The 27999-nt window shown below is 56.2% G+C and overlaps 11 protein-coding genes across 11 annotated transcripts; 3 read left to right on the top strand and 8 right to left on the bottom strand.

Moving 5' to 3' along the window:
- Nucleotides 1-576: 576 nt before the first annotated feature.
- On the bottom strand, nt 577-2961 carry CAR2 (ornithine-oxo-acid transaminase; the record flags this gene model as incomplete). The annotated part of the gene is made up of 10 exons (XM_076681602.1): nt 577-642; nt 716-1087; nt 1171-1347; nt 1415-1505; nt 1571-1774; nt 1848-2002; nt 2076-2205; nt 2273-2307; nt 2392-2452; nt 2789-2961. The coding sequence occupies 10 exons, from the start codon at nt 2959-2961 to the stop codon at nt 577-579; spliced, it is 1464 nt and encodes a 487-aa protein (XP_076531279.1).
- A 286-nt stretch (nt 2962-3247) lies between these two features.
- On the bottom strand, nt 3248-4052 carry JCM15063_001655 (GNAT family N-acetyltransferase; the record flags this gene model as incomplete). The annotated part of the gene is made up of 2 exons (XM_076681601.1): nt 3248-3706; nt 3771-4052. The coding sequence occupies 2 exons, from the start codon at nt 4050-4052 to the stop codon at nt 3248-3250; spliced, it is 741 nt and encodes a 246-aa protein (XP_076531278.1).
- Nucleotides 4053-4729: 677 nt separating this feature from the next.
- On the bottom strand, nt 4730-9453 carry JCM15063_001654 (uncharacterized protein; the record flags this gene model as incomplete). The annotated part of the gene is made up of 3 exons (XM_076681600.1): nt 4730-5780; nt 5856-8977; nt 9145-9453. The coding sequence occupies 3 exons, from the start codon at nt 9451-9453 to the stop codon at nt 4730-4732; spliced, it is 4482 nt and encodes a 1493-aa protein (XP_076531277.1).
- Nucleotides 9454-9798: 345 nt separating this feature from the next.
- Nucleotides 9799-11443, top strand: JCM15063_001653 (uncharacterized protein; the record flags this gene model as incomplete). Its single annotated transcript, XM_076681599.1, has 4 exons — nt 9799-10039; nt 10110-10801; nt 10871-11011; nt 11090-11443. The coding sequence occupies 4 exons, from the start codon at nt 9799-9801 to the stop codon at nt 11441-11443; spliced, it is 1428 nt and encodes a 475-aa protein (XP_076531276.1).
- Nucleotides 11444-11537: 94 nt separating this feature from the next.
- On the bottom strand, nt 11538-13412 carry JCM15063_001652 (uncharacterized protein; the record flags this gene model as incomplete). The annotated part of the gene is made up of 4 exons (XM_076681598.1): nt 11538-12103; nt 12165-12479; nt 12553-13210; nt 13272-13412. 4 exons carry the CDS (start codon nt 13410-13412, stop codon nt 11538-11540), a joined length of 1680 nt encoding a protein of 559 aa, XP_076531275.1.
- Nucleotides 13413-13686: 274 nt separating this feature from the next.
- On the bottom strand, nt 13687-15346 carry JCM15063_001651 (josephin domain-containing protein; the record flags this gene model as incomplete). Its single annotated transcript, XM_076681597.1, has 8 exons — nt 13687-13839; nt 13919-14472; nt 14534-14640; nt 14714-14764; nt 14829-14913; nt 14971-15162; nt 15240-15246; nt 15311-15346. The coding sequence occupies 8 exons, from the start codon at nt 15344-15346 to the stop codon at nt 13687-13689; spliced, it is 1185 nt and encodes a 394-aa protein (XP_076531274.1).
- Nucleotides 15347-16054: 708 nt separating this feature from the next.
- Nucleotides 16055-19538, bottom strand: JCM15063_001650 (uncharacterized protein; the record flags this gene model as incomplete). Its single annotated transcript, XM_076681596.1, has 11 exons — nt 16055-16422; nt 16479-16550; nt 16619-16962; nt 17034-17182; nt 17243-17315; nt 17382-17939; nt 18007-18254; nt 18315-18353; nt 18425-18553; nt 18622-19157; nt 19220-19538. The coding sequence occupies 11 exons, from the start codon at nt 19536-19538 to the stop codon at nt 16055-16057; spliced, it is 2835 nt and encodes a 944-aa protein (XP_076531273.1).
- A 516-nt stretch (nt 19539-20054) lies between these two features.
- On the bottom strand, nt 20055-22691 carry JCM15063_001649 (uncharacterized protein; the record flags this gene model as incomplete). The annotated part of the gene is made up of 2 exons (XM_076681595.1): nt 20055-21013; nt 21080-22691. 2 exons carry the CDS (start codon nt 22689-22691, stop codon nt 20055-20057), a joined length of 2571 nt encoding a protein of 856 aa, XP_076531272.1.
- A 289-nt stretch (nt 22692-22980) lies between these two features.
- Nucleotides 22981-23559, top strand: JCM15063_001648 (uncharacterized protein; the record flags this gene model as incomplete). The annotated part of the gene is made up of 3 exons (XM_076681594.1): nt 22981-23053; nt 23153-23470; nt 23537-23559. The coding sequence occupies 3 exons, from the start codon at nt 22981-22983 to the stop codon at nt 23557-23559; spliced, it is 414 nt and encodes a 137-aa protein (XP_076531271.1).
- A 196-nt stretch (nt 23560-23755) lies between these two features.
- JCM15063_001647 (uncharacterized protein) lies at nt 23756-25705 on the bottom strand (the record flags this gene model as incomplete). The annotated part of the gene is made up of 6 exons (XM_076681593.1): nt 23756-23899; nt 23980-24123; nt 24190-24686; nt 24765-25072; nt 25142-25375; nt 25446-25705. 6 exons carry the CDS (start codon nt 25703-25705, stop codon nt 23756-23758), a joined length of 1587 nt encoding a protein of 528 aa, XP_076531270.1.
- Nucleotides 25706-26214: 509 nt separating this feature from the next.
- On the top strand, nt 26215-27735 carry CDC123 (cell proliferation protein CDC123; the record flags this gene model as incomplete). Its single annotated transcript, XM_076681592.1, has 5 exons — nt 26215-26414; nt 26513-26687; nt 26754-27093; nt 27175-27300; nt 27368-27735. The coding sequence occupies 5 exons, from the start codon at nt 26215-26217 to the stop codon at nt 27733-27735; spliced, it is 1209 nt and encodes a 402-aa protein (XP_076531269.1).
- Nucleotides 27736-27999: the final 264 nt, after the last annotated feature.

Here is a 27999-nt window from a genome sequence, read left to right as displayed (position 1 = left end):
TGTTGATGACGAGTTTGTTCTTCCACTCGCCATCGGAGAAACTCAGTGGAGTCGCGTTTGGAGTGTTGGGTTGGTGGGTCGGGGGTCTCTAGACTTATGACAGAAAACCATCATCTTCCCTTGTTTTCTCCACTCGGAATTTAAAACTGTAATTTGCATCCATCTCGAGCTCTCCCAGGAAGACAACCCGTTGTTTGTTTTGGACCAGGAAGATGTATCGAAACGTTTCAACTAAAAACAAGTAGCAAACGTTCAAAACAGGGGTATCCTTCACATCCGGGCCGAAAAATATAGGACTGGAGAAGAGTGTGACCGCAGGAAAGAACGGTATGGATTTTTTGCTACAACGAGGTATAGATTGGAGAGGTTTGTTGACCCTTCACACTGGCGATATATTGGTACGATAACATTGGTTGTTTGTTGAAGAGGGGAGAGGAGGACGTCGATTTGGAAAGGTGAGGAAAATGGAACGATTCGAAAAAGAAGAGGACGCTTTAGAAAGGGGAAAATGGGTCGGAACAGGCGCGAAGAAGGGGATTCGAGGGGGACGAGTTTTGTCGAGCTTTGCGTCGTCGCTTATTCCTCGGCGACAGGCTCATCCGCGGCCTTGTGGTGCTCGTCAGCACCGGGGATGACCTCGATCTGCCGAACGAAGGGCCACGTAAGCTGATTTAATCTAACCGAGTCTGCAGTAGGATTATTGATCGCAACTCACAGTGTCGAGTTCTTCGAGCGACTCCTTGATGATGCTCAAAATCTTGTCGAGTTGTTCCTCCGAGATGATGAGCGGCGGTGCGAGTCGGATAATGTTGACATGAGTAGGTTTCGCGAGCAGTCCTTTGCTCTTGAACACGCAGCACAAGTCCCACGCTCCTCGACCTTTCGTACTCTTGGTCTCGTCAATCACGATCGCGTTCAGGAGACCTTTGCCGCGCACTTCTTGGATCCAGCCGCCATTCGGACCGACAGGCTTGAGCGCTGTGAGCCCATCGCGCATCTTTTGGCCGAGGGTTTCAGCTCGGTTCGAGAGGTCCTCGTTCACGATGACCTCGAGTGCAGCCTTGGCGACAGCACACGCGAGAGGGTTCTAAGGAAGAACAGAAACCGATGCAGCTCGGTCAGTCAAAAAGTCGAACGAGTGGAGAAGAGCACAAAGCTGGTCAGACTTACTCCTCCGTAGGTCGAGCCGTGTTCTCCGGGAAGGACCTGAAGGAGAACATCCTTGCGACTGAGGACTGCCGAGACAGGGTAGACGCCTCCGGACAGAGCCTTGCCGAGGAGGACCATGTCGGGCTTGACGTTGGGGTTGTGTTGGAAGCAGAGGAGCTTGCCCGTACGAGCGAGACCCTGAGAAGGTGGAGAGACGGACGTCAGTGCCTCAAGATAGACAGCGCTTGTCCGAGTTGGGACTCACAGTCTGGACCTCGTCGCAGATGAGCAAAACATTGTGCTTCTTGCAGAGCGCTTGCACACGCTCGAGGTAGTCTTCGGCCGGGACGACAATGCTGCAGAAACGGGAATCATTTTCGTTAGATGGAGATTATAGCGAAAGTCGACCGCGGTCACTTACCCAGCCTCTCCCTGGATGGGCTCCACCAAGAACGCAGCGACGTTCTTTCCATGGGCATCGAGAGCGCGTTCGAGAGCCTCGACATCGTTGTAAGGGATGCGACCAGAGTCTCCCTTGGCGGGGCACTGGGGACCGAGCGAAGGAACAAAAGGACCAAACTCGCGGCGAGATTCAGGGTCGGTCGACATCGAGATGATACCGATGCTAGTGCAGGTCAAACGAACACCGAGTCAGAGACGGCAGAACACAGGAGTGACGAGCGAAAGGATCGGCGTACGTTCGGCCGTGGAAATTGTTCTCGGCAGAGAGGACGATCGCCTTGTCGGCCTCGACGCCCTTGACCTTGTACGCCCACTTGCGAGCGACTTTGATCGCAGTCTCGACAGCCTCGGCGCCCGTGTTCATCATGAGCGCCATCTCGAAGCCGGTGAGCTAGCAATGCGCAGACAAAGCGTGAGCTTGAACGAGGTACTGCGGGATGATCGTTGCCAGAGGGACCGCTCACCTCGGTAAGATACTTGGAAAAGGGCCCGAGCGAATTGGTGTGGAACGCGCGGGAGGAAAGCGTGAGCTTGGACGCCTGCGTGGTCAACGCATTGATGATGTACGGGTGGCAGTGCCCTTGGTTGACGGCGCTGGATCGACAGAGCAGGATCAACGACTGACGACAGCAGTGAGGAGGGTACGGGAGTCCGAACTCACGAGTAGGCACTGAGACAGTCAATGTATTGGTTGCCCTGTCAGATTGAACGGAAGTGTCAGCGAATCACAAGCGAGCGAATTGAGAATTGTGCGAGAGGGAGAAGAGCCAAGAGACTCACTTCGGGATCCCATACGAGTGCCCCTTCGGCGCGTTCAAACACGACCGGGAGCGGGTGGTAGCTGTCGCGCGCAAGCAAAGGAAAAGACAATTGGGTCAGAGATCGTTATCGCAGCTGATAGCATACAAGGTGGGGTTGCGTGCGGGCCAAAGGGGGAAACCAGTGTGGGCGCAGCGACTCGCGCACGGGAAGCAACCAGCAGTTCGAGAGCCACCAGGGAGTGCCAGATAGACTGGTCACACCGATCTAGATGGATCGCTGGCTTTCACAGCGCGAGTTCAGCTCCTGCGGTTGCGGTGCCATGACTCGGAGTGGTCCACTCGCTCTCGCGACCTGCCTGTCCTCCTGTCTACACTGGTCGCCCCTGGCTGCCCGCAGAAAGTACTTCGAGACTCACTTGTGTGCGCTGTACTCTTCCTCGAGCGCGATCGCGTCGTTGGACGAGACCTTGACCTCGGAAGACGAGGTGGTTGCAGCGGGCGTGGCTCCTGCACCTGCAGCAGTCGAGGTCGGTGCGAGTCCGAGAGTCTCGAATGCGCGGTCGATAGATTGGCGAACTACGGAAGTCATCGAATGTGCGTTTATCAGGCGCTAAAGTTGAGTGAGTGAGGGGGAGTCGGCAAAGCGACGATTGGACTGTCAGAGATGCCGCTGTTCTCCGAAAAATCTATGCATGTTTCACCCAGCGACCCGTGTCACCTGACTTTATCTTCTCGACCAGCATGCTCGGAACGACGACAACAACAATAACAGAGTTGCAAGCTGAATGCGCAAGAAATGCAAATTTCTATAGACATGGTGAGCTCGGAGTGCTCATTGAACTTCTTGCTTGCGATAAGCCCCAGCCCTGGTTCTGCTAGAGCTCGACCACTCCTTTCATCTCGATGGCGTCTCCTCCTCCTGGCACGCCTCGATAGTGTCCTCGGATCCGCCTCATCTGCTTGAGCCCGACTCGCTCGTACAGTCGGATCGCAACCGCGTTCCGTGCTTCGACATGCAGTTGCAGCACGGCCTTCCGAGGCCCAGTCGGTGCCAGCCTCGCCACGAGGTCTCGGATCAACCGAGACCCGAGACCTTGGTTCCGCGCGAGTTCATCGACCGCGAGCGAAGTCAAGTACACGATCGCGAGCGTAGGCGGTTTTTCCTCGTCGTCGTCCATAAGCGTACAGTGCGAGTACGACAAGAGATGTCCACTTGCACAGCCGAGCAGGGTCGAGCGAGATGTCGGAGTCGTCGCGAGCAGGCACAACGATGATGGATTCGTGAGCAGGCGGGTGAAGAACGATACAGGGTAGCCCAGCGGCAAGCACACAGACTGTAAGCCCAAAACGTGTCAGTACGTAGGACTTGTCGTGCATCGAGAACGCAAGAGATCGCACCTGCAGTCGTTGTACGCGCTCGACGTCGCATGACCGCATCGGCGTGAAGACAATTTCATCTCTTTGACGATTCGGTTCACTTCGACGCCGTGAGCAACCACTTGTTGAAGGGTTCCGAGCGAGTGTCGGAACTGGAGGACGTAGCGGGAACGGGCGAAACGATCGCCGGAGAGAGTTGATTGAACATGAAGCCGGAAGCGCCGACAGGGTGGTACGGGCTCCGTGACCCGATCCGCCAGCCAGCGGCTGTAGTGGCAAGAATGCAGGTTCGACTAGTAACATCTTCGGCAGTTGTCCAAGAAAGAATGTCGCAATGAAGATGAAGCGATTCCGAAAGTGGGGGTTGGAGGGTCCGCAGAGCGATGTAGCTGGTCTAGGTGAGATGGAATGGATCGTAGAGGCTCTTGTTGCTCGGCGGAGATCTGAGATTCTGCTAGCTGGGGGCCGAGATTAGAGGGGAGAAACGGGTCAAGTCGGAGTCGCGAGGCGCGAAGCTGGCCGCGGTGCCGCGGTCGGTCTGCAGTAGCGTCGCTCCCGCAAAACCTCGGGTCATCGGATGGCTCAGGTGCCATTTCGACTTTGCCCTGCGTCAGAAAGAAGCGCGTCATCGCATCATCTTGATCTACGAGACACGCAATTGAGCTTGAATACCGTCTTCTGCTTCGCCGTAAACCTGGGACACACAGCTTTCTCCTGATTTCTCCTAACCTCGTTTGTGCAATTCTGCAAAGAGGCACTCACCAAGTTTGAGATCAATTGGCTCGAAAATTAAGGCCAATCAGCTCAGCGACAGACTGTCCAAATCGGATTCAAGACCGCTCGCGAGCCCGGGTGCATCATGGGTGCTCAGTGATCCAAGAGCGCACAAGTAGGTTTAGGACTGGAATATAATTCCTCTAGTAATTGATAAAGAAAAAGGCAGACAACCCCTATGAAAGACGAAAGAATACGTATACATATCAAATTTTGCTCTCGATTCGAGGCTCGACCGCTCGTCCTTTGCCTTTCCTCCCTCCATCTCCTACCTTCTTGCGCAAGTCGCCTTTGCTCGCCTTGCGTTTCGCCGATCCAGATTGAAGCAACTCGATGATCCTTGCTTCCTCCTCCTCGCGAGACGATTCAGCTTCCTCGATCGCGTTGACCGCTTCCCAAACTCGCCCTTCTCCAGAGGAACGGCGCCGGCGCAAAGTACCTTCGGGTACGTCCAAGTGTTCTTGGGATGTCGAGGCGACAGACGTGTACAAGGAAGACTCTGAGGCATGAGGCAGAGGGCGGATCTCGCGATCTCTTCGAAGGCTCGAGCGCCCCGTATCGACAGCTCGAGGGGTAACGACGGCCGGTCGAGTCCGGGCTTCAACCATTTCAGGTTCAGGTTCGGGCTCGGGCGAGATCGAGGAAGTCGGAGCAAACTTGCTCGAAGTGGGCGAAGGAGCTGGCGACCGACGCACGAACGAACCGAGGTACGAGAAGATACGTTGAGCCGACAACAGAGGCTGCTGCACCTCGGGTTCAGGGTCTTGCGGCTCTGGTGTCTCGAGTCGGAGTTCGAGGCTCGCTTCCCTCTCGAGCAGCTCTTTGATCGGAAGGCGAGGCTTTTCAGGTGCTGGAGCATCTTCATAGATGTGAGCCAGTCGAGGGTTCGAGAGTGCTGTCGGCAGTCGAGTGTGAGGCATCGAAGTCCGACGAGTGCGTCGTAATCGGCGATTGTTCGAGAAGAAGGTATCGTCGAGTGCGTCGCCGATCCTCTCATATTCTTCATCACCACTGTCGGATCCCGAGTCGCGACCCGCGTGCAGAGACAGCTGATCCTGCTCGTCATCGTCCTCTTCCTTGATTGCGATTGCAATCGGACTGGCGGAGTGGTCTCGAGTCATTGTGACGGTTTCGACGCTGTTCTCGTCGTCGGTAGCAGCAGCCGAAGCCATCGAAGCTTGCGACGTCAAACGCTGGGTTCGAACATCTTTCGCTCGTCTCGCCTTGATTGCTTCGACTCTGATCAAGAGTTTGTCCCTAAAGAACGGCGCAGGTCCAAGCAGGCAGGTAAGCAATAGGAAATGAGCAATGGAAGAAGCCAGATGAGCTTACCATTCCCAGTCTCCTTCGCACTCTTCTCGCTCGACTCCCCACCTCGTCAAGAACGCTTCGACGACTTCTTCGGCTTCGACCTCGCGGCCTTGACCTTTCGATTTTCGTTTGACCTCGACAAGGGTCTGCTCCAACCTCCTCCATTCTTGCGAGGTCCAGCGTGCGCCAACCACACTCGAGAGGCTCGAGGCAGACTCACTCGAGACTGATCGAGAGCGTGCATGCGATGCGACCGAAGGAGGGACCGCACGTTGCGATGTTGCTGGCGAAGAGCTGCGATTCGAAAGCAGAACCGAGCGGACTTCCTCCTCTTCTTCCTCCTCTTCTTCGGTCTCCGTTCGCTGTCGCGAGCTTGAAGAGGAACTTGTCGATTGATCCGACAGCCCTCTGCCAAAAGTATTTCTGACTTCCTCCTCTGCATCGAGCAAGAGGGTTCTCAATTCCTCCTCTTCCTCCTCCTCTTCAGATTCCCCATGCAGTTGTTCTGAACTTTTATGATCGCGACTGCTCTCGTTTCCTTGACGTTCTGCGTCCCGAATGATCCGGCTCGCCTCGTCGCGCGCCAAGCTACCTTCGATGCCCTGTTCGACATATTTGTGGTAGACCTTGAGGATCGCTGCTGCCCTCGCTGCAGCTTTGGCATCGGTCGAAGAAATTTCGATCACGGGCAAGGAAGGGTGCTCAAGGTTGCGTCGACTGCGCGAAAGGCGCGTCGACGTCGTGCCGGCGTAAGACAGGTTCGAGACGGTCGAGACGTCGTGACTATGTCGAGTCTGAGCGAGAGGGAAGGGTTGATCGTCATCGTTGTCGTCACCTTGCACCGCTGGTTCGCCTGCAAGACTTGTCACCTCGGAATCCGCCGCTCGAGTCTCGTCCGCCACAATCTGCGCTTCCGAAGTAGAGGCGACGGGCGTAATGGTTCTTCTGGGAGAGCCGAAGGACAGTAGGCCTGTAAGCTTGTCGCGTCCGGCGCCAACAAGCTCTTCCAGCTTCGACGGAGATCGTCGCAGAGACTGAGCTCGAGGTGCAGAAGAGTTGCGGGCTGGAGAGGGCGAGAGCATGGCTTGTTCCTCCAGAGCTGCAATAGCGAGATCAGGCGGGGTTGCGGGCAATTTCTTGCGCGGGTCGTGAGGAGACAGGGACATGTCGATGGACCTGATAGATCTGACAGATCCGACAGGCGACGACATGAAGAGATCACCACCAGGTGATCGGGGAGGCGACTCTGAACGGGTTGATTGTCGAGACCGCAGTGATGCTGCAGGCGAATTCATGGACGCATCAGACTCGTCTCCGCTTTGTCCACGTGAGCGTCGAGGCGATGAGGACGCTAGCTCTTTCGTAGGCGTAGGAGGCGCGGGAAGATTCGCAGTTTTGGGCGACGAAGTGCGACTCTTGGAAGGAGTTGGAGGTCCGGGAAGCTCACTACCTTTACCCAAAGAGGACCGGATCGGGGACGAGCGAGATTCCGGTTCGTCCTGCCCGTCTGCCTGCGAAGGCTCGGATTCGGCGTCACTGTCTCGCCCGCGGTCCGACAGGTGTGGACTCGTGCCCGTCATTGCTCCGGGTCTCCAGTACTCCCTGCTCTCTTCGTCCTCGCCGTCGCTTTGCGCATCTTGGTCCACGGCCTTGGCTTTGCCCTTGCGATCGAAACTCGACCGCGCCGGCGGAGGCGTGAAAGAGCTGCTTCTGAAGAAAGCGGGACCTCGAGTCCATTCTTGCGTGATCGGATTGGCGGTCGCGACGTTCGCAAGTGGCGATGGTTGACGAATCCGCGATGTCTGCGGCTCGAGCGCAGCAGCCCCAGCAGGAGATCGGGGTACTTGTAGCCGGGGTCGATTACGAGGCGACGGGAGAGGGACAAAGTTGAATTGCGGTCGATAGCGTGGCGAAGGCGCAGAGTCGATCGGCGTTGTGGACCGAGGACGGGAAAACGCACGACTCAAGAAAGACGCAGGCGAGAGGAGCGAGGCAGCAGTAGCGAGAGCACCGGAAGACGTCCCTTGCTCAAGCTTGACTGCGGGCACGGAAGGCAGAGGCTCGACAGTCGAAGACTGCTGACGTACATCTGACGCTGAAGCTCTGTCGAGGAAAGGCGAAGGCAGTCCTGGCTCGATCGGCGATGTTCTCGCCTGATCAGGATCTGGCGAGTTGCGACTCGGAACGTCCAGCTCTGGAGGGGGTGACGAAGAGAATCGTATAGGCTCGACTTGGTCGTATTCTCCGGTCGTGTTGGGTGACAGAGGCGGAAAAATCTCGGTGTAGGACTGGCCTTCCTTCAAGGGCATCGGAGGCGTCGAGGCTCTGTCAGACGGAGCATACTGAGGTTGATCGGGAAAGGGAAGGTCTTCGTCCGCATCTGAGCGTTCAGCATCGGAGGACGAGGCAGGTTCGTCGAGCAGCGAGAAGTTCTTGCGGTCCTCATCCTCTTCGTCTTGGTCGTGCTCAGCCCTGGATCCCGTGCTGGACTTGCTTTGATTCCGCTCGCTTCGAGCATCTTCTAGATCTGCCCGGCCTCGAGTCGTGGCCTGTTCTGATCCTGAGCGAAGATCGGGAGCTTCGCTTTGCTCGAGCGAACCTGCTGGCGTTTCGCTGTCGAGTGCGTGCTCCTCTTGTTCGAAAAATTCACCGGCGCCGTCATAACCTCCGTAGTCGAATTCTTCGGTTTCGACTCGCTCGACTTCCTGAGTTCCAATTTCGATTCGCTCGAATTCGCGGTTCTCGACCTGGTCGAATGGCGTTTGCGATGGTGGGTTACCTAGATCGACGCTGACCGATCTGCTCATACTCCTTCGATACCGCGCTCTCTCGCGATCCCATTTCTTCTGGATCCCTTCTTTGCCTTCGCCCGGTCCTCGGTTTTGTTCCGGTGGCAGCAGCAACAGTTCGTCTCGTACCGGCACTGTACTGGGCAACTCGAGAACTGATTCAGGCTCGATATCTCGCGGACTAGCATTGTCGGCGGCGGCGGCGACAGCAACCGATTGCCTGCGCAGCGCAGCGGCGGATCGCCTCCTCGATGTCAAAGTTGCGTAGGTGGGTTTCGATGGAGGCAGGATCGCGGGAGACTTTGAGCGGGACCGTGAGCGAGATCGGCGTCGATTGGCAGGAACGGGAAGCAGCTGGTGGCACATCAAAGCAGGTTAGACGAGGCATGGCTCGAAAATACAAAAGAGAGTGGATGACTTGCTGATCTAGTCTTGACGGATGCTTTCATAGTCGGTGGTTGTGACTCTTTCTCGACAACATGATCCGAGTCCGAGTCCGAGTCGCGATCGGATCCGCTCACGGTGGAGACGCGGCGTTTTGGATCCTCCTGTGAGGCCTGTTCCGACGAGCTCACGCCGGTAGCGGCACCTCCATCGCTGCTCGGTAGCTGTACCGAGATCTCGACCGCTGCAGGGAGAGGAGCCGCGCCGTGGGGTCTGCCGACCCGGGTCGAAGCGCGCGAGGCAGTCACCTTGGCAGAGCGAGCGTGGGTTGAAGCAGGGCGTGCAGGAGGGTGTGCAGAGCCTGATCGAGAGTGTACGGGTTGATTCTCGTCTGTCGAAGGCGAGATGCGGTTGCGGAGGGCGATGCGGGGCGGAGCAGAGGACATGCAACCCGAGCAGGATCAGGCGCGTGGATCTGGCAATGTCGATGCAATCCAATCACTGTAGGCCTCTGTCCGCGATCAGCTTCATGGGGACAACCGGAGGAGCGCCAAAAGGAAGCGGTTTCTCACGCGCGAGCGAAGTAAACAAACGAGCGTAATGACCGTGTGTCCGATACAGTACTCGGGCGAGGCTGGCGCTTGACAGGGACGAGTGGCGGCGACCAGCAACCTTGCTGAGCAGTTACCGGAGATGGTAGCTGATGCAGGAATTGCTCTATACCGAAGCTTCGGCTAAATCGACGCGCGTGAGAGACGGTCCTCGACGCGCCTTCCATCGCGCACCCAGCCATGGACAAGCCTCGCCGCGTGTGCTATGTACATTCAGAAGAGCTGCAACGCGTAGCAGACGCGCTCCCTTCGAACCTGGGGCGCGCTTCGCTGGTGCACTCGCTCGTTTCGTGTTGTGGCTTGCTCGACGACGCCGTCGACTCGGACGACCCCGACGAGTCGTCAAAGACAGCACGAGTGATCTCACCGACGCCTGCGACGCGATCCGAGCTGGAAATGTTTCATGACGGAGACTTGATCGGTTCGTGGCGGCGGTTCCTCCTCGCAGATGTCGCATCCACCCACAAGAATCCTGTTTGTATCGATCACAGACACCTTGATGGGCTCGCCAATAGACTCAGGATCCTCAGAAGCCTCGGATACAGATGACAGTGACGACGATCGTCATCGTCGCAACAAACGGCGCAAGCTCGCTCACCACGCCACCGCTTCGTCGCTCGTTGACGATTGTCCGCCTTTCCCTCTCTTGTCTCGTTACGTCGCCCTCGTCGCAGGAGCATCTCTCACCGCCGCTCGCGAGCTTCGAGACGGCCGCGCAGACATCGCGATCGCTTGGACCGGTGGTCGACATCACGCTTCGAGAGGCGAGGCGAAAGGTTTCTGCTACGTCAACGACATCGTGTTGGCCATCATGGAACTGCGCAAAAAACCTCTATCGAGCTCACGTGCAAAACTGTCCAAGATCCTCTACCTCGACCTCGACCTGCACCACGGTGATGCGGTCGAATCGGCCTTCTTTGCGAGCCCGTTCATTTTGACCCTCTCGCTCCATTTGCACGCCCCGTTGTTCTACCCAAACACGGGTGCCCTCGATTCATCTGGACCTCTGAACCCGAAAGCTCAAGGTCGCGGTCACGCGCTCAATCTCGCACTCGAGAGTGGCCTGTCCGGTCCGAGCCTCGAGCGCATCTGGCAGGTGATCGAGAATGTCAAGACGAGTTTTGCGCCCGACGCAATCGTCGTTCAATGTGGACTCGACGGGCTGAACGGGGACCCATGCAAGGTGAGAAACTCGGCATCAGCTATGTTTCACAATCTGTGGTTCGCTCACTGCACGCTTCGAGTTTCGAAGGAATGGAACTTGTCCCTTTCGGATTACTCCAATTGTATCGCTTCGGTCCTCGCCTGGAACTTGCCAACGTTGTTGCTTGGTGGAGGCGGTTACAATTCTCCAAACGCCGCTCGGACCTGGACGCATCTCACTTCCCTTTGCGTACGCATATCTATCGTCCTTTGTTCTCGAACTACCGAAAGAAAAGCAATCACTAACGGGGCTCGTGTTCTTTCGTAGCTTGGGAGACCACTCGCCCCTTCGACTCAAGTTCCAGCTGCGCTCCCTTCCGGACACTACGAACAGTTTGGACCTTCGTTCACGCTCGATGTCGAGAGGAACGACAACCTGCGAGATCGCAACAATGACGTGACTCTCACCGCGGTCGAATCGGCGTTCGAAGGGTACTGTGAGACCCTGTCGGCCAAGTGGAAGACGGGCAAGAGGATTGTTCGGGCGGAACTCGAGAAACAAGAAGCGTCCGGAAAGAAGCGAGTGCGGTTTCAATTCGAACCGAGGCAGGAGCAATCTCCTCCGCCGCTCCCACCTCTCTCACCTTCCGAATCGCAAACTCCGAACCCCTGCTCAAGCTAGTGTACAAAATTTCACTATGCGCATCTTCACATACTCGAGGAAGAACAACAACAATGACAAATTCGAAGCGGATCTGTTTTGGAATCTCAGGAAATTATCGTTGACTCCTTTCCCAGACTGTTCGCGCTTGCCTCAATAGGCTGTCAACGAGCAACCTCGATTCAACGTGACAGTAGCTGGACCCAGCTTGCTTCTCCGGTCGATACTCTTTCTCGACTGGGCAACCCTCGTCCTCGTCCTTGTCCGGAACGAGCGTAGTTGATTCCGAAACGGATACGTCCTGCTTGAGAGGTCGACGACGAGGTACGGCTCGGGTTCGGAGCGGGGACGAAGTCGGCGGAGGAGACGGAAGGTATTCTCGAGGGAGATCGCAGGAGGTAGGCGCGGGCGACGTGCGAGGCTCGACCTTGTCCTCGAGACATGGAGCAGGGAAGAACGAAAGGGCACTCGCGTAGGACGGAGTTGGTGAGGGTGTTGGGAGGTACGCGCTGTTGTTCGGATTCTCGCCAAGACGAGCCTGTCGCAATGTCGGAGTTTGACATAGGTCCACTGAATCCAAGCAGACGCTATCATTGTTCGTGCTGGGCTCGTCGTGAGCAGGCGAGAGCGCGGCAAGATTCTGCAGGACGATGGTCGCAAAGAGATCGGTGTCCATTCGAACTGTGCGAACGAGTCTGTTCAGTATCTCGAGCGCGAACATTATGAACAGAGAGCAACCCACACTGGTAGTCGAACACCTCGTTCCAAGATGCGGCAACCGGCTCACGATTCACAAAGACGCACAATCCCCCATTCGCGCTGACCTCGCGTGCAAATTCCTTCACGAGCTGCTTGAACCCTGGAATCTGGAGCGAGGTTCCGGCGACGATTAGAAGATCTGGCTTGGAAGCGACATCGAGGGAAGCGAGCGACGAAAGCGCCGAAAGATGAGCAGAGACAGTTGATGAGGGGTCGTCGTAGAGGAGCAAGTTTGGACGGAGGAACGCGAGAGATGACCTTGGGAGTGACCGTTTCGAAGCCGAGAGTCGCACTTGTGCTGTCAACGGCGAGCTTGGGACCTAAGTCTCACGAGCATTATCTGGAACAGGTGCAAGATGGTTCAAGCTCACCTCGTTCTTCGCAGCGTGGACAGTCGACCCTTTCGCCTCGGGCAAATGAGCTCTGTATACTTGAATCCCATTCTCCTTTCCATCGACACGAGGAACAGACGACACTGCGCAGGTTGCCATGCATCGCAACTACTTGTCCTCTAGGAGAGTCGAGAGCGCGATTCGGTGAAATGGATAGCTTGCGTCGTTTGCGAGCACGTCGGTACGTCGAGTCTTCATAGTCTGATGTCTCGTCAGTATCCGAGCTCTTCATTGGGCAGGCAGAGTCGTCCAAGCTGCTTGCCGAGCTTTCGATACCTTCGAGATCGACAAATGACAAGCCGACGGACTGCTCCAAGCCATCGACATTCTGCGAGTAGACTCTCAGCAGCTTGTCGAGGTCGCCCAAGCGCTTCATGAGGGCGTGAAAGGTCGTTGGCGCGGTCGGGTGAGAGGAGTCATCCATCGAACATTGCGCGTGCAATTGCGCCATGAAGCGCAAGTGGTCCGAACGCGTGTTCGGATGAATCAAGGATGGATACGAGAAGAGGTCCTTCGTCGACAGTGTCGAAGACGCGCTAGTTGCGGTAGTGGCTGGTCCGACTCGAGACGAGGCTGAACTCGGGGGCGAGCGCGAACGATTCGTCGCGTAAAGTCCGGTCGAGCCCGATCGAAAGTCCTGCGTCGCGTCGTCGAATGCATCAGCGAACAGTTCAGAACCGTCCACGAAAGAGACGCACGGGTATACCGGCGTTTGTCGAGATGCCTGCGCCGTTAAAGACGACGACTCGGTTCGCCTCGAGCGCTACGACCGAGAGGGTCATGAGTGCCTCGAGAGTCTCGTCAGAGAGTGCAGCACCCTCTGTGACGTTGAGTAGCATGGCCGGAAATGTTCCAGCGAAAGCAGGATCGGAGCGTGAAGGAGAAAGCGGATAAGCATGCTCGACGCGCAGAAAGCCCCAGCGTGAGGAGCGTGCGAAAGACTAATAGCTTATAGCTTATTATAGCTTATTCCTTATGCTTATTTCTCCCAATATACCGGGACACAGCCTCTTGCGAGTCAATTGGCAGGTATCGTACGCAAAGGATTTCGCGTACGTCGAGCACGAGCTAAAAGGAAGAAAAAAGCTAAGCAGGTATTTTGCAAGCTCGCTATCAACCAAACCTAGCCAGCCTCTTCGCCCTAAGCTGTTCCATCGTCGGCGCATCCTCCTCTTCGTCATCATCAATACTCGGTGAATCGTGCTTGGGCCCAGCGAGAGAAGCTTGCAAAGCTCGCTGCAGCTCTTCATCTTCTCCTCCGTCCGCCTGTTCACAACATGATGCGAATAGATGTATCAGAGGAGGTATTCGCGTGTCAAGACGTAGAACGACAAATGCTACTGACGAAACGAGTCGTCTCGCCACCATTCGCGCCGCCTGCAGCGCCTTCGCTCAACCTACTGACCCGGAGACTCTCCTCGATCGCTCTCGCCATCATGTCTTCCTCGGACAGATGATCTGTGGCGGAAGTGGCGCTCTCGTTCGCTTCGTGATCAAGCTTCCTCCTGCGCTTCCTCTGCTCGCCCTCACCTTCGACGCTCGAGCGATTCGAAGTGGCGCTACTCGTGCCTTGGACCCCATCTTCAATGATGATGTCGTCGTCCTCCTCGTCGTCCGCTTCGACTGCAGGTCTTTTCCCGTGCGAATACGTGCGTTGGAAGCTAGGGTTCGAACGCGACGCGAATGGATCCAACGAGGTCGAAGTGGAGGCGCTCCCGTTCGAGGCGAGACTGCGACCCGTTCCATTGAAGCGTATATGTGATCCCGATGCCGACGCAAGATCTGTTCCTCCGTTTCCTGAAGGCGGTGGCAATGTCGGACCGATCGCAGATGCACTGCACGGCGGCAGACTGTCGAGATGTCCCTCCGACGAAGGCACGACCGCAAAGATCGAGTAGCCTGATCACGTAAATCGTGTCAGTGCTAGATTGGAATACACGAGTAATCGCACTCTATGTACCCCTCATTTCGAATTCGCGCAGCTGTAGACCGAGGTACGTCTCGGAAATCCACGACGGTTCGGGGATGCACGAGTCGAGGTTGTAGAAGCGGTTGCTGGCAAATCGTCTGTTAGGCACACGTAAACGAACAGCTCGACACCCGTACAGTAAGCGAAATCGAGACGAGTGAAGCGACGTACCGCAGGGAGAACCAGTGTTGATGCTGATTAAGCACATATGCCTCGATCTGCCTGACGAGCCACTAACGTGTAAGGACCGGAAGACCAGGCGTGGTTGATATGAAAGACAACTTACTCTGGCTTGTCGTGGTAGTGAGCGAGCTCCTGGCTGCCCCAGCGCACGAGCCGCAGACCGACAACTTCCAAAGCCTTCTCGGCGACTGTGTCGAGCTCGGATCAGCAGTTGAACCTTCTGTGAAGGGCTTACATGAACGTACCTTGTACGCTGAAGAAACCGCTTTCGTCGACGTTCTGTGATTCGTACTCGCCTCGTAACCGGGTACCTGGGTCTAGTTGCGCTGATTCGAGCATGTCGAGTTCTGTGGCAATGTCGGCCAAGGAAGCTGGACTGAACAGCTCCGACTGTAGTAGATTGTTGATCGAATGCTGCAGGCACATCATGCTTCCAGCTGCAGTGGTGCAAATGATCGGCTGTCAGCTTCAGGGGATGAGGAACGGCGAATGGCGGCGACAGCAAGCAACGTACGCTCTTGCTGCAAAGGAGACGGGTCAGGTCAGCATCTTGTACACACAGTCCAGCAGGAACGAGGAGCTCACCTTTTCGTGGTAGATGTACCCGACGAGGTCGCTCATGTTGAGAGATCCGCAGTACCACGTTCGCTGCAAAGCACATGCGCAGGAGAGTGAAGCAAGTCAGCTTGACTCTTGAAATAGCTTCCACCAAAGCTGCTCAACAGCACTCAGATTAAGGCGGGTCCGTTCTTGGCGTTGTCCCCCTCTTCGGATAATGATCAGATCGCTCATCCGCCCGCACTTGTGCGCCAGGAGGCCACAGAGCACCAGACTGTCGGAGAATCTTTGAGCAGCGGGAGAGGCTGACTCACGTAACTCGACGGTCTACGCGTGGATCGAAGGGAACAAGCTAGGAGGCGGTGAAGGGCGTGGTGATTGGAAGGCGCTGCTTCGAATCGCGGGTTTGTCCGTGCCAGAGAGGGTATTCAGTCTCTTGGTATTGCGCTGAGGTCGACTGCACAATTGGAATGAGAGCGGATGGCGAGATTGCGTATCGCTGTCGTCGCAAGCGGTGGTGATATTTGCAAGGCAATAGTTCTCACTCTCTGTGGCCGTCATTTGCGGCCAACTGAATGCAGACACAATCAGGAGATACTTGGCACGATCGAGCGACTTGTGTCAGACAAGGAACCGCAACCGAGACAGGCCTCGCACGGATCGCAGTAATTTATTTCTTTTACAATAGATCGCTGCCGCCAATTCAACCTCAAGACTAGCATGTGACGACTATGCAGTATGTACAGCAATGCTCGGCTCGTGCCAGGAGCTTCAGAAAATGACCAATTGAGTCGGAATATCCCACCCAAGCGATGCCAGTTCCTGCTTGACCATCTTGATCATCGGATCCGGTCCACAGATGAGCACGAGGTCATCCTTGTCTCCCACTGGCGGCAAGTGTCGATGCAACAGGTCGCGATCGATTCGCCCATGCGAATGTGCCCAGTCTTGCGATGCTTGCGACAGCACGAAATGTTGCTGATATCGGTGTTCGCCGGCGAGTTCGACGAGCGAGTCGAGCTCGGTACGCAAGAGGATATCGGCTTCAGTCTTGTTCGCGTTCAGCAGGAACAGTTTCGTGTCCCGGTCGGTCGGGTCGTGAATGACTCCGCGCAGGACTTGCAAGATTGGCGTGATACCTGTACAGAGTCGCAATTTAGCTTGTAGCTCGATCTGACGAATCTGCAAATCTCACCTGATCCTCCGCAGATCATACCAATTTGTTTTGGTCTGCGCTCGATGCCTCGCCAGCGAGCGACTCCCCCTCCTGCAAGAGTAACAAGCCTCAAGTCTCAGCTAGTCGCCTCATCGTCGCACGAGATGTTCTACACTCACCGAGCCACTCGAAGGATCCAAGCGGTCCCTTGAATTCGATTTTGTCCCCAACTTGCAGCTCTTCGAACCCGATCGTCATCTTGCCTCCTTCTGGGAAAGCGGTGGTCGGGAAATACACCTTGACGAGCAAGTCGATGAAGCCTTTGGCATCGGATAGCGAGACCGGCGTGTATGCTCTCTGGACAAGCTCGCCTTCACCTTCCTCGCAGCCGTCCGTTGAAGCTGGGCCGCGCACTCGTTTTCTTCGCAAGCGACAGTAGACATGCTGACCAATTGGAAGGCCAAGGGGTTGATCTGGGTGTTCCAGCGCGAACCGGTACAAGCGAGAGTCATGGTTGACGCGGCTGAGGACGAAAACTATATGAGCAAGAGGTACAGACGTGCACAGACGGGCGAGAGAAGATGCTGAGCTCACTCGATAGAAACGAGCTCAGCCGCTTTCCATCTCGATTTGGAAAGATAGACGGGATCGGGTTCGGACGGAGCTTTCACTTCCGGTTCGCAAAGGTTCTCGTCTTGCACGAGGGTGCCGATATGAAAGTCGGCGAGCCGGAGCTTGGCATCCTACAGAGTTTCGATTGTCAGGGATGTTTCAGCTACATGAGACGAAGTGTTAGGGCTTACGATAGAGTGGATTGCCATAAAGTCTTCTGTGGCGTCTTCACCTGCGACCAAGGTGATGGACTCGCTCCCTCCGCTATCAACGAGACGAGAACGAATCAGCACAGTCTCAGACGTCAAAAGCAAGCAAGTCTGCACGAACGGGTGATCTTTCAGGAATCCTGCACCGTCATAGACTTGGCCATGCACGATGAACCAAGGCGTCTCTTCCGTCGCTCCCTGCTCTCGAACTTCTTGCATAGTAATCTTGCGATCGACTCCAGGTTTCGTCATGACGAGCTGCTTTGTCGGCGCAGGTGGATTTCTCGAGGCTTGATCTGTGTCTGCCACCGAGGACTCCTTAAAAGTGGGTTTGAGTGGATCGACTCCACTGTCTTTCAGGCGTTCCATCCATCCTCCAGTTTGAAGCCCAGGCATGGTCGGATGTTCAAACTTGAGAATCGTCTGACCGGCACTGTCGAGAGACTTGTGAATCGCAACGCGGAACCACCAATTGTTCATCATCCCCGTCGGGTTCCAATACATCGTCGAAGGTTGAGAAGACAAACTCTCGTCCATACCTCGAACCGCGATCGAGCCAGAGTGCACGAGTCTCGCGACTGGAACGTCGAGAGACCAGAACGCCCAGCAGAAGCATTCGTCGCGGTCCGTGAGATCGATTGTCCCCCAAACCCGGCTCTCAAAAGGCATGGCTCGGTATCTATCCTCGGCAAAACAATGATGAAGCGCATGCAAGGGACCTGATAGAAGGTAAAAGTAACACGTACTGGTCTTCCGGGTACCGCATAGTCGCCAGGGTCCAAGTCTCGCCGTCGTCAAGAGTCACCTCGACTCGGGTGACTCGACGACCTCCTCCTGCGTAGACGTAGCCTTCGACTTTGTACGTCTCGACAGCGAGAGCATTCGCAGAAGCTACGAGCTGCTCATTGTGCGCAGGTTTTGCGATCGCTGAATTGACATTGAGGTCGTTGATGATGTATCGAGGATCGTACCACCAATCTCGCTCCGATCTGGCCTGATTTGAACGAACGTCAGGACGGGCGAGCAAGGTACAGACGCTGAAAAAGCTGCAAACCTGTTCCGCAGAAAGAGTGGTCGGCAAGACTTTGTTGTCCTATTCTCAAGATGGCTTGAAAGCCATTAGCCTTGCTCACCGGATCTTCAAGACATGTTGATTGTACGTACCCAAAAGTGCAAGTGATGCTGACTCTCCTCGTCACTGACTTCGATTTTCTTCAACCATTTGACACTTCGTCCTCCGATCTGACCTGGCACGACGAGACGCAATGGGAATCCATGATCGGGTTCCAGTGCCTGATCGTTGCAAGTCGAGGTCAGCGATACACTGTAGGAACTGGAGAACGGATAGAAGGGAAGCCTACCTCTCCGTTCATGGCCCAAGCGAGCAACATCCCCTTCTCCCGCAACCTCGCCCATCGCAAGCGTTGGCTCGTACCGTATTTGCCGTTTGGAAGGTCTTCGGCGCCTTCGAAAATGACGTGCTCTGCCCTCCTGAACCCGACTTGTCCCACCTTGCCAACACTGCGAGGTCGTGCGTACTCGAGCACGTCGGCGAGGTACACTCCTGTAAACAGAGCAGTCGAAAGTCCAGCAGGACCCCAACTGAATCCGAGGGATTTCTTGACGACATTCTGTTCTTTGCGCCGGTTGCCAGCGCACACGAGCGTGACGGGTAAAGTGACCGTTCGGAACTTGGACGGGTCGATCAGGTCGGCGAGAGTAAGCGTGCATGGATTTTCGACGAGTCCACTGATCTCGAACGACCAACGTTCGGCCTCTTGCCTCGTCACCCTCGGGACCACTCCGTGATTACGAACGTAGAAGAGTCGAGTCGGTGTAAGGAAACCTTCTTGCCACAAATCGGGGAGAGGTGGTTCCGAGTTGAACGGCCACTTGCCTGCGTTCGAACAATAGGTCAGTCTCTGAGACTGACACTAGCGTTCATAGGAAGGAGCGTACCCGTCAGTCGGACGAGCGCAGGGTCCCGAATCACCCATTCGTCAGGCGTCGATTTTGATTGCGCATCGGTCTCTTGCAGGTCATTTGTCCGTACAGAAGGTGGCAATCGTGGATAGAATTCGGGTAGTCGAGGAGCTTCATGTTCGGGATGCAGACCTTCGAGATGGGCGAGAGACGGTGGATAGAAGGGAGAAGGAAGTCCGACGTCGGGATTCTCGCCTGCTTCGGATCCCAGCTTGGGCGACGAGGTAGCGGTTGTCGGTCGAGTTGAGAGCTCGGACCCAGACTCGGAACTGCTCGATGTTGAGGGCGAATTCATCTCCAAGACTCTGTTGATGTCGGACGACTAGTGCTGGAGAAGGAGGGAAGATCGGAGGAGCAGCAAACGAGCACTGTCGTCGATAACGAGATAAGCCACCGGACCATCACTGACGATCTATCTACGAGCGTTTGAGTGGTCGAGATTCATGATCTTTTGAAATGTCGCTTATCTCGCAGATCCCGACATCGGACGTGCGAAGGCGGCGCGATTTTCAGACTGTTGGCAATTGTCCATCTGCCGCTTAGGGAGAAACCTGCATTGGCCTGGAGCGAGGCGAAGGATGTCAACGCCGAAGAGGAAGAAGTGAAGGATAAGCTGGCGGTAGTAGCACGTGACATGCGCCGGGCTACGAAGCGAGCTCGTTCTTGTCCCGATCTCCATTCTCAAACCCTCTCGATATAACTTAGGTTCGAGGCGAGATAGCAGCAAGGATAGTAATTTGCAACTATGTCAACATCAGGTCCTTGACTTGGAAGCTAAGCGAAAGACCTGGCCCAACTAGCACGCTCGAACTCATTGTTCGTCGCCCTTTGCATCTTCAGCAGCAGCAGCAGTAGTCTCCTTCGATTCAACCGCTTTCTGTTTCTCCTTGGCAACTTTTGAGGCTTGAGGCAACGCGCTCAACTGGGTCGCAGGACTCTTGAATGCTCCCCCTTTCGGTCTCGTACCGCTCTCGCTGCGATCGGCTCCGATCAACGACGACGAAGGATGCGAGCTCGAAGGACCCGCATTGTTCGCCGAAGTCGACACTGGGGTGTGACTGCGCGAGACGGGCTGGCTGCGTGACGCGATCATCATGCGACGACCGCGTTCAAGGAGTACCGCGTCCGACAGGAGAGACGGCGAAGGAAGTGGCGCATGAAGGACAGAGCTGGCGCGATGCACAGGTGGAACTGGTGCAGGGGTCGAATTCGCTTTGACCGGAACAGTTTCATCGATCGGTTCGAGCGATTGCGGTTCTTCGACTTGAGGTTGATCGGTAATGGCCGGGGTTTCAGCTGCTGGAGCATTGTCGACTGCTCGAGGAGTTGAAGGTGTATTGGCTCGCGAAGGGGACTGGCTGCGCTTCTTGCCTCCTCCGCCACCACCGAATGGTCCAAACACTCCGGACAATCCTCCTCCGTTGCTACCCGTGACTGGAGTACCATCACCCATGAACTTGTTCGTACCAACTCCGGCCCCTTCTTCCTTCGGAGTCGAGGCGCCCGAGCTCGTAGCCGATTTGTCGCCACTGCGTCTAGGCTGTCCGGGCGCGGAACGACTCCTGCCCATCGAGATGCGCCCGACGGCGTTCACGATTCCAATGCCACCCTTCTTGGGACCCGATTTCTGTTTCGCTTGTTGCGCAATGTGAGCGGAAGGAGCGACTGGAGGCCCGGACAAGTTGCCGACTTTGCCGCGAGCTTCTGGAGGAATGTAGTGCATCATGGAAGGGAGATGAGACTCGTCTTGATCGGTTTCGTCAAGAATTTCTGTAGGGGTAGCAAGACAGATACGTCAACAGCTGATGGCACACAGTTCAAGACACTTTGGCTCACCCTCTCCAATGAGCTCTTCGAGAACGTCTTCAAGCGTAATGATGCCGACCGGGAACTCTTCGTCGAGCTCGGCGAGGTTCAGGTTTGACAGGGATTGCTTCTCGCCTTGCCCTTCCGCCTTCTTTTCTCCGTTCGCTGAAGACATTTGCGACGCCGCGCTGCTCGAGCGGTTGCGACGGAACAAGTGGTGGAAGAACCCTTCTGTCGAACCGTTCTTGCTCGCCTCGCCTCGCTCGAGGTCAGACTCGGAAGTGGTGCCGACGGAAGGGATCGTCTCGAGTGGGGACGGCTCCGACACGGGTGAGAACTTGCGGCGACAGACGACGGCCATATGACTGCGCCCGGTTTGGAACGTGTTGAGGATGTTCAAAAGCGCGAGATCCTCGGGAACGTTCGGAAGCGGGTTGATCGGGATGTCGCGTAAAGGTACTGCGTCCTCGGGGTCGAGCAAGATGAGTTGCTTCGTGAGCAACACGCCGAGGATCGCTTTGCGGGTCCTCTTCTCGCCGTTCGATTCGATCGGGATCTCCTCGTAGACCGGGATGCGCGAGTGTCCGGCTTCGAGGATCGTGCCGAGCGTCTTGTAGTCGAGAGTGGCGGTGATTGGGAGCGAGAACATCCTCTCGGCGGGAGTCATGGCGTCCCGGACACACTTGGACTGCAAGTCGAGGGTCGCTCCGACAATCGCGACCGTGTCGGTGGCGAGATCTCCGTGACGACCAGCCGACTCTGCGTGCAGGGCGACGAGTTCCTTGAGTTCGGCGCGGCGGTACACGATGCCGTCGTGAGCTCCGAGGATCCACTCGAGCAACTTGGCGATCGGGTACGCGATGACGAAGAGCGTGTAAATCAGGATGCGAACAGGAATGACCATCGCGGCGCCGATGCGGAGACCAAAGCGCGAGCAGACGGACTGCGGGATGACTTCGGAAAAGACAACGATCATGGCGGTCGAGGCGATGACGGCTTGGATGCCACCGCCCATGACAGACTCGGCGAGGACGGGGAGGACCTCGTTGAAGATCATGTTGGCGATCAGGAGCGTGATCAGGAGGAGGTGACCGTTCTTGCGCAGGGGCAAGACCTTGGCGGCCCAGACCTGCTGCTGGGGCGAACCACTCTTGATCAGGACTTGGAGCTGAGTCGTGTCGAGACTCATCAAGCCGAGGGTGAGTCCGGCGGTTGCGCCCGACAGGACGACGAGGAGCGGGATCATGCACGCCTTGACGATGAACCCCGCGTCGTGCTTGTCACCGCCCTCGGACGATGAGCACGCGCAGGTCGCGGCGGCAGCATCGGCAGACGCACGCTTGAGGAGGCTAGTCCAGCCGAACGCGCTAACGGGTTCCGATGCGGTCGCGACCATTTGCGTCACGCTCGCACCTGCGGTCGCAGTTGCGGCGGCAGTTGCAGTTGGGAGGAGGTACAGCGCCAGGACGAGTACGACGGCGTGGTAGACGAGCGGGGAGCGACTCAGGAGGGCGGCGGTGCGGGTGAGACAGGTTGTACTGCCGGGTTCGTCGTCCCCAGCGGGACCATCGAGCGAAGTGGCGGGCAGGGTGAGGGTTGTCGAGGCATTCGTGGCAGTGATATTGGACGTGGTGCTGACCATTCGTTGGCAGTGGTGAGATCGAAATGAATCAGAAGCAAAGAGGGACCGTCCCGGGGTCGATCGATCCATCTCACGAGACCACCAACCTCCACTTTGCGTTTCAGCTTGCAGCGCCTCCTTCGTTACCTCTAATCGTGCGCTGTGCAGCGTTTACCTCGATCAAGTCTCGCTCTTTCGCCAACGCAACCCAGGGCCCGACTGCGCGCCTTCGTTGCTATATCCGGTTGCGGCCCATCGACCGGTTCGGTGTATATTATTCAAGTCTATGCTCGGCCGCCCCACCGCTCCGATGCGCTCTCTCGTGTGCGTGTGTGTGTTGCTGCACGCCTTTGGATTCGTAGCGGGTCAGAACTACCCTTCCGGTGAGTCTCGTCGCAACTTCCTGCTCTATATCGCACCCCACTTGTCTCTCGTCTCTCGACTACCTGCCGTGCTAATTCTACTTGCCGACGATCTGATAGATGGAAGTAACCTCGAGACGTTTCCATCGATCGTCGATTCTCCCACCATGACCAGCTCAAGTTCGACTTCTCGGTCTCAATACTCTTCACAAAATCTCGCACCTGGACCTGCCGTATCTCCAACTTCAACTTTGAATTCGAATTCGACCGTCTCATCAAATCCAAAGACGCTCGTGTCGGCTTCAGGAACAAACTATACTGCCTCCCCACCCAGTGTCAGTGTCGCGACTTCTACCGTCAGTGGCAGTTTGACCACTTTGACCGTAACCAACACGCCCACGGCCTCGAGTACCGACACTCCTTCACTTCGACCAAACAGTTCGTCTACACGGTTACAACTCTCCAATTCATGCGCTGGAGCGATTCTTGCATCGCTTTGTATAGCCTGGTTCAGCGTCCTGTCTTGATCTCTATTGTTTACTTGCTTGAATCCTTTGTAATCTTGTATCAGCATTCCGCCTACTTCTTGTTGTCGAATATTCGTGTGACCTCATGAGGCAAAATCTCGCTTGCAAATCGAGATCATGAATGTTGCTTTTTCACGAATACAATTTGGCTCGGCAGCGTCTACCGGAAAAAGAAAATACCCCTTGTAACAGTGTTCTATCGTCCCGAAAGTTTCTTCTCGAGCCATCGACACGGGGCATACACGATCGCGGCAACCACCATCCCCGTCTCGAACCCGACATCACCTCCATACGATTCAGATGGGCCTGTGATCAATTTCGCGATCGGTCCTCGGTACCACTATGAGTCAAAGAGGCGGTTCAGATCAGCAGACTGAACGCAATCCACGACGATAGAGAAGTACGAAAAATGGGACTGACGACTTGGTCCATTCCGACGACACACAGTGCGGCACCGCAGAATGAAGCAAACAGGGCTGCAACTCCTAGTGGCAGTTTCGAGGATCGGTCCCACACGGTCAAGTCGTAGCCCGAAGTGAACGAGTGTCTTCGATACAGGAAATGCTGTTCAAGAGAGGCGGAAAACAAGATCAGTCATAACAACAGCGAAAGGAACAAGGAGTGACGTACCTCGACGAGCAGAACGCTGACAAAGATACTCGACCAGTACCCGAGGAGTCCGAGGAAGTTGCTCAACGCATCTTCAAAGTGGTTCGCACCGACGACCGCGATCGGGAGGTAGATCGCCGTACAAACGATCGCAAAAAAGAACCTCGGGATCCTTGTCAAGAACGGGAACACGATTTGCAGACTGAGCGAGAACGCGTAGGTCGTGGGCGCGTTGTTCGAGATCATGCCGAGCGCGAACAAGACGAGCAGGAATTTGCCAAAACCGTGCAACGGTTCGAGCGCGACTCCAACGAGACCACCAACCGAGCCGGTGTTGTACGCGTCCTCCCACGTCGGCACGAGTCCACTCAATGCCGCGGCAGCGAACGCGGCTCCGAGGAGCTGTAGCAGGCACGCCGGGAGGTACAGCCCGAGGAACGTGTAGACAAAGACTTTTGTCTTGGAGATATCGGGGCGCATGTACGAGTTGAAGTCTGCAGAGCAGCCCGACCAGGACACTGGCAGAAGCGGGAATGAACGACGTGTCAGCAACTTGGAAGTAACAGACTGTTGTGAACGGCGCAAGAGATACTCACGGGTAAAGCCGACAATGATGGAAATGAACGACAGGACGCCGCCTTTGGTCGATTGACCGACGTTGTACGAGGTAGCTGCACCAAGGTGACGTCCTCCAAAGCCAGCGAGAAGGACGAACGAGAGGCACACCGGGATCCAAGCCCACCGTTCACACGCGTGGAGGACCCGGTAGCCGAAGAAACTGATGATCATTGAAACGACCGAGACGATCACGATTCCGGCTGTTGTCGAGAGATGTCCAGGGTTGATCGCCACGAGGACCTGTCCTGCCACGATCGAGTTTACCGCCGAGAATCCGACAAACGAGCTGTTTGCCGGGAGGGGCGCAAAGTCAGCCAAGATTGCACGAGAATGCAGACATACATTTTTGACGTACATGAGGTTGAGGAGGGCGGGTAGGACGGCGGGGTAATACCCGTACGAGTAGCGCGCAACGAGCATGGTCCTCGCTCCGAGTTTCGGACCAAAGATGGCGACATAGGACGGCACGCCGCACGAAAACAGATTGACGAACGCAATGACGAGGAAGGAATCGCGCATCGAGAGCCCGTACAGTACGGGGCCGAGTGTGCCAGTCGAGAAGCACGAGATGGTCGCGTTCATGGTGAGCCTATCGCGTGACGAGCGGACAATCAGCGGTCGTCAAGGGAGCGGTGTCCGGCTTGCAAGTCTCGACTGACCAGAGGGTAAAGTTCTGAATGAATTTGGCATCTGTGCGCTGAGATTCGTCGAGAGGAGCGACGCCGTGACCTTCGACAAAGTCGGCGTTTGCAAGCTTGTGCCAGAGTCTGGCCGGGCGCGAAGTCGACTCGGGGGCCGCTGCATGTGCTGGCAGGATCTTGGAATCGTCGTCGGATAGAGGAGTGTGCAGGCCCTCTTCGAGGGATTTTGACCGAAACAACGCTTCGGCTGCGGGCGGAGGAGGCGAAGCGCTTCGCATCGTAGATGTGCGGGGATGCACGCGAGCCGATGAATGCGTAGTTGGACGAAGAATGAAGCGAGCTTCGGACAGGCGAGACTGGTCGGCAGCTGCGACGTCCGGCGCGGTGTGGCTGCAACTGGGGAGACAGCAGTCGAGGCGGTGTACTCGGAAACGGACGCGTAAAACGAAGCAGGCGTGCGCGCGCGGAGTGCTGATGCGGATGAACTTGATAAGCAGGCGAGTTTGGGTCCAGAGTCAGGGAGAAGATCAAGGCGAGTGTTTCAAAGAATTTCGAGATGAGATTGGCGGGAATCTCCGAAATTCGACTCGGCACCGCCCGCTCACGTCCATCACCCTCGGCGTGTACACGACCGCCATTGACTCTCAGAGATCAATTATCTGAAGCGATCTGCCAAGAAGCGAAGTCCTCAGGTTGACTCAGACGACCGCGTCCGTCTCGCCTCGACTCTTCATCTAGCAGCTCCGCCTGTGAAGCGACCCCGGCCCAGCGACCTCGCTCGACCGTCATGGAACCTACAGAACCATCCGCACTCCCGCCTCTGTATATGGCCGATGTCACCGCATGCCAGTTCTCGTCGTGGTATCCTCGCTTCAAACGGCACGCTCCCAAAGCAACCATCATCCGCCCTATTCCCCACGAGGACGAACTGCTAGAGTACCTCGAGAGTGATGGTCTCTTCTTGCCAGAAGGCAGCGGCCCAAACGGGTAAACTTGACGTTCTTCATCTTCCGCCGCCTCGCCCACTCAAAAGGTCGTCGCAGCGTGTCCTGTCAATAAGCTTATCTCGCTTCTCGCTCACGCAGTATTAGCGAACTCAGCGATTCAGAGTCTAACGATGGCGACGCATCCGATGATGACGGATCTTCGTCCGCCTCCATCAAGCAATTCTCATTCCCTCAACTCGACGCCGAGATCAGACTCGTCCTGGCGCGGTACGAAGGCGCTGTCTTCCCCAAGTTGAACTGGTCATCGCCTCAGGTGAATCACTGTCCGGTCTCCCTGTTTTGTGATCGTCCCAACTCACGATTTGTACAACTCTCCTAGGATGCCGCCTGGATGATCCCTGGTCAGAACCTCAAATGTCAACACCCCGCCGATGTGTACCTCTTGCTCAAGTCGAGCGACTTTATCTCGCACGACCTCGATCACGCGTTCGACGAGTGTATCGATTCTCCGGCAGCCACTTCTGCCTCGCCTCCCAGCGAGGTGTCACACGACGCGCCTCGCATCGATACTCTCCCGCTCGAAGACATTGAACTCACAACCTCTGCGTCGTCGAAACGGGTTCGCCGACCGTACTCGTTCGAGCTCGTCCTCAAGAAGTGGTTCGACATGCCCAAATCTCAGGAATGGCGATGTTTCGTGCGTGATCGGCGGCTGGTCGGTGCGTTCTATCTCACCAAGACGTAACAATCTGCTTGCCCTTCAGCTGAGAGACAGTCGATTTGTGGTTACAATCCGACAGGCATTTCGCAACGAGATACCACGTTCTACGATTTCTTGCAGCCCGAGTCTGCACAGAGCCAGATCCGGGATCAAATCGAATCATTCTGGACCAACACCGTCAAGGGAGAATTCCCAATCGCAAACTGTGAGAGATTACATCCTCCAAAACCGAACGAGTAGTGACGACACGCTGATACCCCGGTCTTCAATAGACACACTCGACGTTTACCTGACCCGAGATCACTCTCGTACATTCATCGTCGACTTCAACCCGTACTCGGCCTCGACCGATGCGCTCCTGTTCACGTACCCTGAACTGTCCACCCTCGCGGCGACGACGAACGAACGACCCGTACTCAGGATCGTTGCATCGGAAGCTGCAGGAGCGTTGCCGAGGTACTCGCACAACCGGTACCCGAAAGACGTCGTCGAGTTGAGCGAAGGTCAAAGCGTCGCCGACTTTGCCAAAGTTTGGGGGGAAAAGATCAAGAATGCCGCGGTCGATCAAGACTCTGCATGCGACGGTCAAGTTGATAGTGATTCGCTCCTGTCCAAGGCGGAGGAGACGGTCGGTCGGTGAGGGAGACGAGCAGAAGTAGGTCACCGATGTAGGCAAAACATTCTAACACAAAACGTCGCCGAGTTACGTGCTGAAAAATCCGATCCGACATTTCTCGCTCGCGCAGCACCACTCTCCTCATCGCACCTTGTTTCGAACATTCGTAGTGCATTCGCAAACTGAGGCGTTGAGAATTCGCAACCAGTCGATACAATGTTCGCGAAACTACGCGCGGAGCACGAGCGAGTTCTGCCTTGCTCGTCTGGCAACGCCAATTTGCACCGC

This window comes from Sporobolomyces koalae, assembly GCF_050403365.1.
Source record: "Sporobolomyces koalae JCM15063 DNA, S_koalae_JCM15063T_v1_ctg80, whole genome shotgun sequence".
NCBI classification, from domain to species: Eukaryota; Fungi; Basidiomycota; class Microbotryomycetes; order Sporidiobolales; family Sporidiobolaceae; genus Sporobolomyces; species Sporobolomyces koalae.
The sequence above is the reverse complement of the archived record's forward strand: the minus strand, read 5'-3'. Positions and strand labels throughout refer to the sequence as shown.